The 13,155-nt window shown below is 40.0% G+C and overlaps 1 protein-coding gene across 1 annotated transcript in view; it reads right to left on the reverse strand.

Annotated features, from left to right (window-relative positions):
* The window catches only part of LOC117824354 (NACHT, LRR and PYD domains-containing protein 3-like), a 29,207-nt gene extending 16,417 nt beyond the window's left edge, over positions 1-12,790 (reverse strand). Inside the window, exons 1-8 of the mRNA XM_034699822.1 lie at positions 12,600-12,790; positions 8,849-8,889; positions 6,855-7,007; positions 6,604-6,738; positions 3,847-3,981; positions 3,436-3,552; positions 760-838; positions 414-630 (exon numbers count right to left, since the gene is read on the reverse strand). Of these exons, the coding sequence (XP_034555713.1) occupies positions 414-630; positions 760-838; positions 3,436-3,552; positions 3,847-3,981; positions 6,604-6,738; positions 6,855-7,007; positions 8,849-8,859 (847 nt within the window). The 5' untranslated portion in view covers positions 8,860-8,889; positions 12,600-12,790. The remainder of the gene's footprint in view (positions 1-413; positions 631-759; positions 839-3,435; positions 3,553-3,846; positions 3,982-6,603; positions 6,739-6,854; positions 7,008-8,848; positions 8,890-12,599) is intronic.
* Between the last annotated feature and the right edge of the window lie 365 nt (positions 12,791-13,155).

Here is a 13,155-nt window from a genome sequence, read left to right on the forward strand (position 1 = left end):
AAATTTAAACAGAAAACCCATCGCGTTGGTCCTTTCCTGCAAACCACTGGCCAGAGACAAAGCATCATTGAACATGCAGACACTGCTGAGAGTGAGGAGGAGTTTTCTTTTTCTAATCCTTTAAAGTAAAAGCAATATTGAAGCAGTATTGAACTAGTCCTCCTTACTGTATAAAGCTTTTTAAGGCTTTTCTTTTGACATGTTAGTGGAAAGTTCTGTTATTGAGATGCAGAGAGGGGCATTTTGATTCACTGTGTTTTTTTAGGGGGGGGGTGGCTGATCTGTAAAATGAACCCAGCTGTGGTCTTTGACCCATGAACCAAACTGAACATTTAGATTTGTGATCGGCTGCACCTTAATCAATAATGGTTCCATTTATCCAGCAAGTTAAATCTTTAGAGAAAATGTCTTACTGCTCTGCAGACAGTGAGCCATCTCCTCCTGCTTCATTCTCTTCAGGAAGTCCACTGTGATCTGAAGAAATGCCTTTTCACAGTTCCTTTGGTATTCATCTTCAGCATCCCACCTTCCCTCATCGCTCTCTGAGTCTTCATGGTAATCTGAAATCAGAACCTTCCAGATCTTCTTTAGCTCCTTCCTCACAAAAGTGATAATGTTGTCTTCAAGCACCTGGAACAGAATATTTATTATACAAAAGACATAATTATGCTAGAATCTTGAAAGCAAATGTCAGATCTGCTGGTCAATAAAATGCAGCATGGAGAATCAACAGAACAGATTCAAAAGAAGTGTTCAGACCATAAATACAGACTCCATGTCTGTTTGATCCTGCTGGGCAGACTGACCACCAGTTGTCTTTGAGCTCTCCAGGACAACCCTGAGGAGGAATAATGATGATTTAGTCCACGTTTACTCTTTCCACATGGAGGCAAACACAAGGTAAAGACCTATTGAGTTCAAGTGTTGAGTAACTCCTTTGACCACATGGTTTCCTTTGACATTAAACTATTATCATCACTATAGTTGTCAATGCTCATAGTTGTACTGCCAAACCAACCTGTCAATTATCATACTTTGCTGTTCATGCTAATACTTTTAACATCCCTACTGGCACTGTCAGAGGTGGGTAGAGTAAACAGAAACAGTATTCAAGTAAAAGTACTGTTACTTTACACTGATGTTACTCAAGTAGAAGTAAGAGTACTCATAAAAAGTACTTGAGTAAGAGTAAATAAGTACCTAAAAAAAAACTACTCAAGTAGTGAGTAACTTGTGAGTAGTATCATATATAAAATTGTATTGTATTGGAAACACTAATAACAATGTGAAGAGCACACTGCCTTTAATACAGTGATATAACCAGGAAAATGCCAAAATGAATGTTGTTAGGCATGGATTACATTCAAACATTAAAGAAAGAGAAGCTGCACTGTGCTCAAACTAATGTACTCACTTTCATTTTTTAAAACAAGCTGAAACTTCAAACTGTGTCTGAGATGTGATCAGAACACGAGACATTTAATGATCTATTCATCTATAATACTCTAACATTACAATAAAACAGATATCTATGCCTTCCAAACTTTATTTTAACCTTTAACTTATTTTCAGTACATCTTACTTAAAAACATTACTTGAAAGTACTGAAACATTGAACACTAAAGTGTGTAAAAAGGCCATGAACTCAGTCCTGAAGAATCTCTCTGAGGTGACTGTTGGGCTTCAGAAGCAGCTGTTTTTGTTAGCATGCTACCTTACTGCTCTTATAAGTTAGTTCAGATTACTTTCCAACATTTCTAACATGTTTTTAAGATTTAATGTTAACCAGTATGATCCTTAGCTTACCTCACTGATTACTAACTATAACATGCTTTTAAGATTTAATGTCTTTTTAAGATTTAATGTTAACCAGTATGATCCTTAGCTCACCTCACTGATTACTAACTATAACATGCTTTTAAGATTTAATGTCTTTTTAAGATTTAATTGTTCTATGTTGAAGCTCAAGACTTCCACCTTTTAGAACAGAGTAGGCAGCACATAATGTGTCTGTTGCTCCTCGTCATTTGGAAGTTATAAGAGAGTCTGGATGTTTATGGAGCCAAAACGATGACTTTAATGTTTGGTATTGAAAATAAAATTTGGCATTGAACACACACCCTGAAACTGAAAAAAGAAACATTGGCATTGAAACACTTGTATTGTAAAAAAAATGTTAACGGCATCAAAACAGGTACTGCCATTGAAAACGTTTCACTGAAGTTAAAATCACACACATCAAATGTTATATCATTTCATTTCTATGACAGGTCTGTCAGACCTTGAACCATTAGATTTATTGCATTGTCCTGCACAAACACTGAAACTTCAGTTCTGTTTTTATTTAACTGGAGAATGTTTGTTGACATCCAGCTTTTGATTGCCTTGAGACAGTCTCCGAGGGAGCTTGTGCAGTTTGGATAGTTATTATTTAGTGGTATATATAATGTGAGTCATTGGAATAACTATGGAATGAGACGTTGTGTTGGCGAATTATAAGACCCAGAATTGAGCCCTGGGGTACCTCACAGGTGATGTCTTCTCTCAAGGACAGACTTTAGCCAGCCAAATGCAAGTCCAGAGATACCCACCAACTTTTCAAGACGATTAATTCAAATGTTGTGGTCTACTGCAGGGGTTCCCAAACTTTTCAGCCTGCGACCCCCAAAATATAGGTGCCAAAGATTCACGACCCCCACTGTCCGTCAAAGTGATTTAATGTGGCTTCATTTAGCTGGTCTGCAGAAAATTAACCTGCATGCGTGCGTGCGTGCGTGCGTGCGTGCGTGCGTGCGTGCGTGCGTGCGTGCGTGCGTGCGTGCGTGCGTGCGTGCGTGCGTGCGTGTGTGCGTTTAATATTTTAGTCTTTTATTATCTTAGAAATGTATTTTACTTTGGTGATTTTAATTTCCTGTTTTGAGTTTTAACATCTTATTTTACCTCCAGTGTTTCCTCATTAAGATGACATGAGAGCGTTTCCTCAGTTCGTTCAGCAAATTTTTATTTTTATTTTTATTTATTTATTTATTTTTTATTTTATTTATTTTAGTGTTTTTATTACTATTGTTGCATATTGTGTTGTTAGCCTCGAGCTATTAAGCCCGTGATGACATGAGCTAATGCTAGCATACACTTGGGATAGCATATACTTGGGCTAGCATAAACACAACACAGTAATGAGTACTTTCAGTAGAAGAAGCCAGCTGGTTTACTAGCAAATGGAAAAAACTTCAGTGGTGTTTGAAATATTGGACTCCCTCTTCAATGATATTAAAAGGAAGAAGGCACAGACTTTCAGACATGTATCTGTTTCATTGGTACAACTCTCGGTATGGCTTTTGTGGTGGCAACAATGTCCATTCATTATTTGTTTTTGTACATTTTCTTAAAAGTTAAAGCTAACAAAGATATCTCTAAAAAAAAAGAATACTTTACCTCTTTGCAGCAGAGGGCTGTGGTCCTTTGAAATTAATGAAGCGGCCATTTGACCGGTCACTCTCCAAGGAAGCACAGCTGGACTCAGGTCCAGTAGTGGCTGGTCTCTTTTTGGGCCTGTTACACAAAGAGAAGACCACCGGGTATTAAAACTCATATAGTAGTCACTTTGCATCAGAAGAGAGCAGTTTAAGATTGGTCAACAAATGTATTTTCATTCTGTCATAGTTCAATTATTTTTATGTTTTTACTTGAACACATCAGGTCATATAGCTAAACCAGGACACTGTGTTGAATTATTGAAAGAGAGGAGGAACACTGTTTCAAGAAGAGGATTTGATCAAATCATCTTCTGGAAAAACTACTGTTAAAACATGGATCACATAAATTCTAATGCTATAAATACTTTACCTCTTTGCAGCAGAGGGCTGTGGTTCTTTGAAATTAATGATGTGGTCATTTGACCGGTCACTCTTCAAGGACACACAGCTGGACTCGGGTCCTGGCTCAGGATCAGGTCCAGAAGATTCTGATTTCCTTTTGGTCCTATAAGACAGAGAGGAAGACCACCTGAGAAATGGTAACTATTTTCGAGTTGACTGGAACACAAAGCTGAATTATTTCATGCATGTGTTATTGGTTCATTTACATCTTGTAGATAGACCTCAACACTTGTGAAAACTGGAATCAAGTCAAAATGGAAGCACTGGGCAGTGAGGGCAAGGGCACAACAGATTACAATACTCAGAGATCACATTTTCAGTCATCTAACATTTCCACTCTTATGTTAGTCATGACTGTCACTGTGTATTTTACACATTGACCAACACAGTGCCTCTCAATGGATCTCCATCACATCCTCAATTTTCTGTTATGTACTTTTCTACTTATGTAATAGCTAATACAGGGGAGGAGATAAACTGGATTTCAATTTTCATTTCTAGTACTTCCAAAAAATTTGATTTCAGTATTCTGTCATTTAAAAGGTTGAACTGTTTCCATGACATACCTGTTACCCCCACCTAGGATCATTAACATTACAAACACAACACAGTGTTCGCTCTGCACTGAATTACAAGTCTGCTGTAATAAACCAAATCAAGTTCTGGTGCAACAGATTACAGCTGTACAGCCTCTTTTTCAAACCAATTAGATCATTCCAGAGATGAATGTCTGAGTGCATAAGTCTGGCTGGCCCATGCATGCTTTGAGTTAGTAAAAATTAAGAACATAAATAATACACAAACACAAGATTACTTACAAAAGCAACTTTGAAATAGTCCATATCATATTACTTTATTTATGTTGAATAATGTTAGTGGGTAGTAGGGCTTAACGATTCATTGATTTCTGATCAAAATTGTGATTTCAGACAGCGCGATCTTGTGATCGCCAAAGCTGAGTTTTTTTACAGCGCTCCTGACTGACCCAGGATCTGTTGTGTCAACTATTTTACACATACATGCCGTCTCCCTGCCATCCTGCCAAGCTCACCAATCAGAAGCGGCATGCTGCTCGTGGACAGGTCATGCTAACCAATCAGTATTAATCTGCTCCTTTTTGAAATGGCTTCAGCGGAACCAGAAGTGGAGTTAGGAGATTTAATCCCAAAGAAAAAAAGCACGTCAGTCATTTGGGAGAATTTAGGGTCTGAGGCTGCAGACGTGCACCAGAAACAGGTACTGTGCAAAACCTGTCGCGCTACAGTTGCAACATCCAGCAGAAACACTAGTGTTGTAGTACTCGAGACCGGTCTTGGTTTCGAGACCGCTTATCTAAGGTCTCGGTCTCGTCTCGGAATCAAAAGCGTATTTACTCGGGTCTTGTCTCGGTCTCGGACTGGGTGGACTCCTTATTTTATATCAAGACCGGTCGAGACCACCACTGATGCTCTCTGTGTCCCTGTCATTGCTGGGATAAGAGAGAACCCCCCTTTCTCAATTCATTCATGTTTTCCAAACTGTTACAACCGTGACTTTTGCAGTGCTCCGGTGAGAGACGTGCCCCTGCATCCATGCATTAATGAATGAGACAGACTACAGGGAGAGAGACTGTGTGTGTGCCCGTGACCAGAGATGTCTGCTAAGTTATTTAATTAAACAATACATAGACATTCAATAACAAACTCTGGAGGCACACTGAGAGAAGGGCACAGCTAAATACCTGCCACAGGATTACCACAGTCAACACCTATAACCCAACAGATACAAACATTACAAATATTAGAAAATAGAAAATGTACAATTTATGAAAATAAAAGGCTTAATAAAATAATCCTGCTCAGCTACGACCTCCTACCTCTCCTGAGATCACAGGCAACAGAAACACAGTTTATACTCTGATATAAAGTGAAAGTTAAACTAACGATGACCAAAACCAAACTTAAGAAGTGAATAGTCTCTCCAAGCGAATCAAAAGAAAGGCAGCAAAGACAAAACCAAACCTTGTTTGTTGCTGTCAATTGTATTTAAAGTAAACTTAAATGAAGTAAACAGAAGTCTTTTATTTTGTTTAAAATAGATAGATATGTGATTCCCTCCCACACCTACTTCAACCAGGTTACCATCCCACAGCTGTACGAGGAGTGTAAAGAAAAAGTGTTAACAGAGCTGAAACATGTGGAGCAGCCACAACTACTGATATGTGGTCAAGCAGAACGACCAAACCGTCTCTGAGTTTGACTGTGTTGGACACAGGCTGCATCTTGGAATTGGTAAGTTTGAGTGTGTTTGTGTGTTTTCGTGTGTGTGTGTGTGTGTGTGTGTGTGTGTGTGTGTGTGTTAATTAATTTATTTCACTGAAACTTGATTTGAAGAAAATCATGAATCGAATTGAAATCACAATATCTGCCAGAAAAATTGCACTTACATCTTTTCCTAAAATCATTCAGCCCTAGTGGGAGGCATGTTACTGAGATGCATGGAGATGCAATAGGATGATAAAAATTCAGTTTCCATGGATCATGTTCTGAAGGGAGTTGTGATGGGGGGTCAACACTAATCCTGGATCAACTGATCCATTGCCCCTCTAGTAGGAAGCAATATTTGAAATTAAAAAGTCAGTGAAGAGCATGACTCTAAAATAAACAAATAAACAGGATCAATGAAACTTCTTGGAGATAAGAGCAGTTAAAACATGAATGACATTTTAATGTTCTTAACACTTTACCTCTTTGCAGCAGAGGACTGTGGTCCTTTGAAATTAATGAAGCGCTCATTTGACCAGTCACTCTTCAAGGACACACAGCTGGACTCAGGTCCTGGATCATGTTCAAGTCCAGTATATTCTGATTTCCTTTCAGTGCTTTTAGACAGAGAAAAGACCACCAGTAAAATGGTAACTATTTTCTTCAATGTCAAGATACAGAATCTGCTGCAGACACATGCAGCTACCACTGAGAGAACGGGTCAACACTTTACCTCTCTGCAGCAGAGCGCTGTGGTTCTTTGAAATTAATGATGTGGCCATTTGACCAGTCACTCCTCCAGGACACACAGCTGGACTCAGGTCCCAGCTCAGGTTCAGGTCCAGGCTGCGATGTAGGAGCAATAGAGGCTGGTCTCCCTTTGGTCCTATAAGACAGAGAGGATGACCACCAGGGAAGCGGATTCAGTTTGGGGTATCAGACACAGAATCTGCTACAGAAACAAGCAGCTATCAGTAGGAGTAAGGATTAACTGTCATGATTTGGTTTCAGGCCCGCTGACAGAGCAGGGCAGAGCTGGGCCCTGTGACGGTGAAAATATTTGCTGAAATCGTTTTTTAAAACTACACTTCCCCTTTTTTTAAAGTGTAATATTTGAGTATCATATTCAGCTTGTCCTTGTTCTATTTTCCTAACTTTACGTGACATAGTGGTCAAAACAGTTTTACCACCATTCATGTAAAAATTGTTTGACCCTGTCCCGTGTGCATTTAAAAGTTCTCCTGCTAACCACCTCCTCCTGTCACTGTGGACTGTGACAGAAATCAGGAGCATCAAAAACGAAGAGAGAAAAGAGAAACTGAAGAGAAAAGGAGAAAAGATGGGTGTGTGGGAATTTATGGGCATTTTTTGCTTTGAAGATTTGAAGTGGAAAACAAAGTGACCCAGGATAATCCTCAAGCCCCAGGTAAGACGGTTAAACACACAGAGCCAGTGCTGGCGAGCAGATTTCCGCCTAGTGGACACAAACATTGTTCTAGGATATGTAAAAATCTATATCACTCTGTCTCAGAGACGTCTGGACTTAACAGCCAGCAACAAAAACTGATGGAGACAGAAATTGAAAATCAATGTTGGTATTTGTTCTTCCTGTGTTATCTGTAGTCACTGGCTCCCAATAAAATATAGAATATAATTTAAAATCTTTCTTTTAACCTACAAAGCCCTTAAAAATCAGGCACCCTTGTATCTTAAAGAGCTCATAGTGCCCTATAACCCCTCAAGAACTCTACGCTCCCAACATGCAGGCTTGCTAGTTATACCTAAAATCTCTAAAAGTAGTATGGGAGGTAGAACCTTCAGTTTTCAGGCCCCTCTCCTTTGGAATCATCTACCAGTCAAGGTCCGGGAGGCAGACACCCTCTCCACTTTTAAGAGTAGGCTTTAAACTTCCCTTTTTGACAAAGCTTATAGTTAGAGCTGGATCAGGCTTGGACCAGCTTTTGTTATGCTGCTATAGGCCTAGACTACCGGGGGAACTGGTGCACTGACACACTGGGATCCTAGCTCACCCCCTTCCCCCCAACCCCTTCATCACTTACTTTAACTCTCCCTGTCCCATTAAAGTTACTAACCATAGACCTTTCTGGAGTCCCTGAGCTCCCTTGTCTCGTAGATTCCTCTGAGCTGCCGTAGACGTCCTCCTGCTGCAGACGTTCTGGACTCCAGCTGATACGGACGTACTGGACTTCAGCGGCAACAGCTTCTACTACTCGACTCATCACTATCACCTCTCTCTCTTACTCCCCTCTATCTGTCTTTCTAGACCCAACTCAGTCGAGGCATGATGGCTGTCTAACATGAGTCTGGTTCTGCCTGAGGTTTCTGCCTGTTAAAGGGAAGTTTTCCTCGCCACTGTAATTAGCTAAACACTGTGATGTGCAATGCTCATGATGGATTAAGGTGGGGTCAGACTGAGTCTTACCCTGTCTTGAAGTTGGGTCTCTGTTCATAATTTGACATAGAGTGGTCTAGACCTCCTATGTTTGTAAAAGCGTCCTGAGATAACGTTTGTTGTGATTTGGCGCTATACAAATAAAGATTGATTGATTGATTGATAGTCATGTCCCTTGTGTGCCATGTCTTGTGTTCTTTGCATTTTGGATCCTCCGTCTCCACCTCCAGCACACACAAAGAGCTGTGAATGTGAATAATGAATAATGATGATGAGTAATTTGGCTCATGGACAAGTAGAGATTCAGGTCTCACCTCTGACCCATTCTGCTGATTCAGCTCACACACACGTTCATCTGCAGGGGAAACACAAACCATCCATCAAACATCAGCTGAAAACATCCTTTCTATCAGCCGTCATACTGTACAGTCAGCAAATAATACAGAACATTTAAGAAACCGTGCCAAAGGGCCCTCTTGGATTCCGCTATTCAGCTTATTTTCGGCGGTTGAACGAACGCAAAAAGAGGAACTGTGAGTGTGCCGTCAGAGGTTGTCATAACAGCTGGTACAAACAAAAGAAGTTCTTAGTAGAGGAGTGTTACGATGACCGATCATGAAACAGAGCTGTAATGTGGACGTGAAGAAACATACGACAGGACTGCCAACTTTGAGAGTCTGGCTGGAGTGAGATTTTTGAGACATGGACCTCATCACATGCACTTATTTTGATAACACGTGGATTTGACATAAGACTGCACAGTGGTGTCCTCAGGCTGTTTGAGAGGCAGAGGTGAGGAAAACAGAAAGAGCACTTCCATTCAAACCACTCATACTGCAACTTTGAGCATCTAACACTTAACTCCTGCATTCTGGTGAATATTATGTGACCTTTTGTGTAGGAAATTAATATAAATCAGAGGTAAAAAAAATACTGATTAAACACTTAAATCAATAAACACTTTCTGGTTTGTTAAACTGAACTCCCAGTTAAACCTGTGTCAGTCAGGGGTCCCGATCATTCAGGTAGAGATAACAGCGATAGCTAAAATAAGGGAGGCTCTGCAGCCTTTTTGTTTTTACTACAGTAGTTAGACTAAAGTACATTCATTGTGTTGCTAGTGTACGGCCTAAGGTCACTATTTGACAGGTAGTGGAAATTTTAAGGTGGAATATTTTCTGTCACATTACTCATGTCATGTATCAATCAAGCCACCTTAAAGGTGACATATCACGCTTTTTTCATCAATATATATTGGTCTAAGAGGTCCCCAAAACATGTCTTTAAAGTTTATGCTCAAAAAAACACTTTGAAATCAGATTTTGGCATGCCTGAAAAGTCCTCTTCTTCATTCCTCATCAGAACACTCTGTTTTCCGTCTGACCACGCCCCCTCAGGAAGTGGATGTGCCTCGGCTCTCCAGCACGTTGATCTAATGTTTACATGTTGGCTGAATATACACGGCTGCTCAGAGATCGCGTTACTTCAACCCTCTGAATCTGATCCTGACGGAGAGGCGCCTGTAGCAGGACCTTTCTGAACGATTGGTCACAGATTTAGTGTTTCTTGTTGTTTTATTTATCAGTATGTAGACGTGTGTCTTGGTACACAGCTACGAACATGTAGCTATGTGGCTATGCTAACTAGCGCTAGCACTTATCCATGATAAATAAAAATCATCCACTAGATCTTCAAATCTGCAGACGTGGGGAGTAAAACCGACCTCTGCCAGAAAGGCAGCAGGACCTTTTATGAAGGATTGGTCACAGATTTAGTGTTTCTTGTTGTTTTATTTGTCAGTATGTCGACGTGTGTCTTGGTACACAGCTACAGCTACAGCTACAGCTACAGCTACAGCTACAGCTACAGCTACAGCTACGAACATATAGCTATGTGGCTATGCTAATTAGCGCTAGCACTTATCCATGACAAATAAAAAATCATCCACTATATCTTCAAATCTGCAGACGTGGGGAGTAAAACCGACCTTTGTGTTTATTAAGACAGCCTACAACTAGCATGCCTCCCTCCTAAGCTCCTTGTTAGCACACATGTGTGCAGGTAATGAAAAACGGAGGGGGGATTCAGTATTATTTTATACAGTCTATGGGCTGAACAAGCTCCGAGCTCTGACTCCGTGACAGACCGGATATTGTTGTTATGTAACAAAAACACTGAAGTCTGAAACGGCTCGTTTCACACACATTTACAGAAAGGTGTAGAAATCAGAACAGGGGCAGAATGGATTTTTTTCATTCTCGGGGGGTTTGTAGACATGCCAGGGAAACATATTTCAGTTAAAGAACCATTAAAAAGTCAATTTTGCATGATATGTCACCTTTAAATGTCAAAACCGTAACAGACCATCGTGTTCGTTTCTAATATTCTCTAGTTCATTACTTGCCTCTGACAGATCAGAGTCACAGTAGGGCAGATCAGAATCATATGCTGAGCTGACCTATCAACACAGTTATTTAGCACGCCTCTGTGCTTTTAAAGTTACACATCATATCAATCAATTATCAATTATCCTTGTAAGTAATTTTAGGACACTTCTTCATGTCATCCTCCCAGGCTCTTACACTGCCCGGATGTGTCAACAAGTTACCATTACAGCTTTTAATTGACGTTTCTGAAGATATTTGTCAAGCTACGCAACGACAGATATTATGTACCAGATGTCTGGCACAAAATGCAGAAGTACAGAATAGCTTTACTTCCGGACACAGAAATAAGGTGAATAAACTTTTAAATGTCCCTGGTCTGATGCCCTTTCAGTGGAAAGCTGCATACAAATCTGCCCTCTGGATGAACTTCTGTTGAACTTAATGTAGAAAAATTCCCTTTGGATGCCCCTCTAGTGAATTAAATGTTAAAAAAATTGTTTTTAAAAAGGGCCCATTGGATGCCCTTGTAGAAAATTATATATTATATTATTATATTATATTATAATTATATTATGTTAATCATATAATACAGAAATATATCAATAGTTTTTTTTCCCTTTTTCATAATTCAATTTCCACCATGATGCAGGAATTAAGTGTTAAATGCTCAAAATGTTCTGGAGGACTCCCAAACCCCCCTCTTGTTACCTCTGCATCAGTACATTTAAATTCACCCTAAACTGTGAGTACCAGGGGTTTGAAAGGAGGTGCCCCCCGCCCCCCTCCCCTTTTTTGCCCCTGCCCCTCAAACAGCCTGAGTACGCCACTGATCATCCACACAGTGCCCACTGTCACCCACAGCTATGGACAACATGTAGATTCTTCTTTAAATAAAAGAGTTTTATAAACCATCTCCTAAAATTAAACATCAACTATGAACTTGTCAAAAGAAAAATACTATGAGAACAAAACTGTACAGTCTGGAGTTATGAAGAGGAGGCTGAACCTGTGAGGCCTCCACTTAAAACCAGTTTCTATTCTAGTTTCATAGAATAACAGCACACCACAGTTTTAAAACTATCGGTTATTAATTTTCTTTCTTTAAATCTTCCCCAGGCAAGTTACACATGTAGGGAAGTCAAATGTAAATGTCTCACTCTCCGAATTGAACAGCAGAGAGGAGAGGGAGACAAAATAATAAATACTGCAACCAAAGTCAAACAACCAGACTATAAGATTAAACATTACTTTAAAACACAAATCCTGAAAACACTGACAGTCTGAATAACATGGAGCAATTCCCTGTAATCGGTTACTGTACGTCCGTTCCTCCAAACAAAGAAGTGACACGTCCGGGTGTGTGTTTCTCTAAGTCACAGTAAAGTTATTGAATTTTTAACAAACTTATTTTGTTTTGCTCTCCGCCGTCCCCTGAGTGCTTCCTCTTACCGCCTTCATGTTAAACACTGATAATAAACCGACTTTAATCCTGTTTACCCATCAAACTCAAAACGTGATCAAATGTGACGCAGTTATTTTTTAGAGCAGATTTTAGGGGGCTCCGTTCACAGTTCACCATAAACTCCGTGTTCAGAGTCTGGATGGAGTTTAACTTTTTACTTTTATAGTAAAACAGAAATAACGTGTGAAAAATGACAACTTTAAACGAGTTGCTTACCTTAAACTGGTGGATTCAGCAGCAGAGTAAACTTTGTTTGCTTCTCGATGCTCTAAAACTTTGGGTTACTTAACGTAACCTCGGTTCTTTAATAACAGAGTGAGGTGTTTCACTATGGGGAATCGCTTGTGCGTGACCAACCATGGATGCTCTAATGACACCACGTCTGTCAGAGACAGACAGGTCGGACTGTGCTAGGGCCCCGCCCCTCATATTAATACAGCCGACCCAACCCTCCTAAGTCATTCTAGATCGGTTTCTTACCGTGTACGTGCTAGGAGGGAAGTGTTGGTGAAACACCTCACTCTGTTATCAAAGAACCGAGGTTACGTTAAAGGCACTATGAGGAGTTTTTAACTGGCTGAGAAACAGACTGAAACTGATACTGATGCCTCTTTATGACCCTCAAAAGCAAAAAAGACCATCTACAACAACACTGATACCTTCTCTGTTGTCATTTTAATGTCTAAAACTGCTCTGAGGGGGTAGGTGTCAGAACAAATGATTGACATCTCGCTTTAGAAACACCCTTTTTTGGCTGTTTTCCTTGCAAATA

Source organism: Notolabrus celidotus, chromosome 13 (genome assembly GCF_009762535.1).
Source record: "Notolabrus celidotus isolate fNotCel1 chromosome 13, fNotCel1.pri, whole genome shotgun sequence".
Taxonomy (NCBI): domain Eukaryota; kingdom Metazoa; phylum Chordata; class Actinopteri; order Labriformes; family Labridae; genus Notolabrus; species Notolabrus celidotus.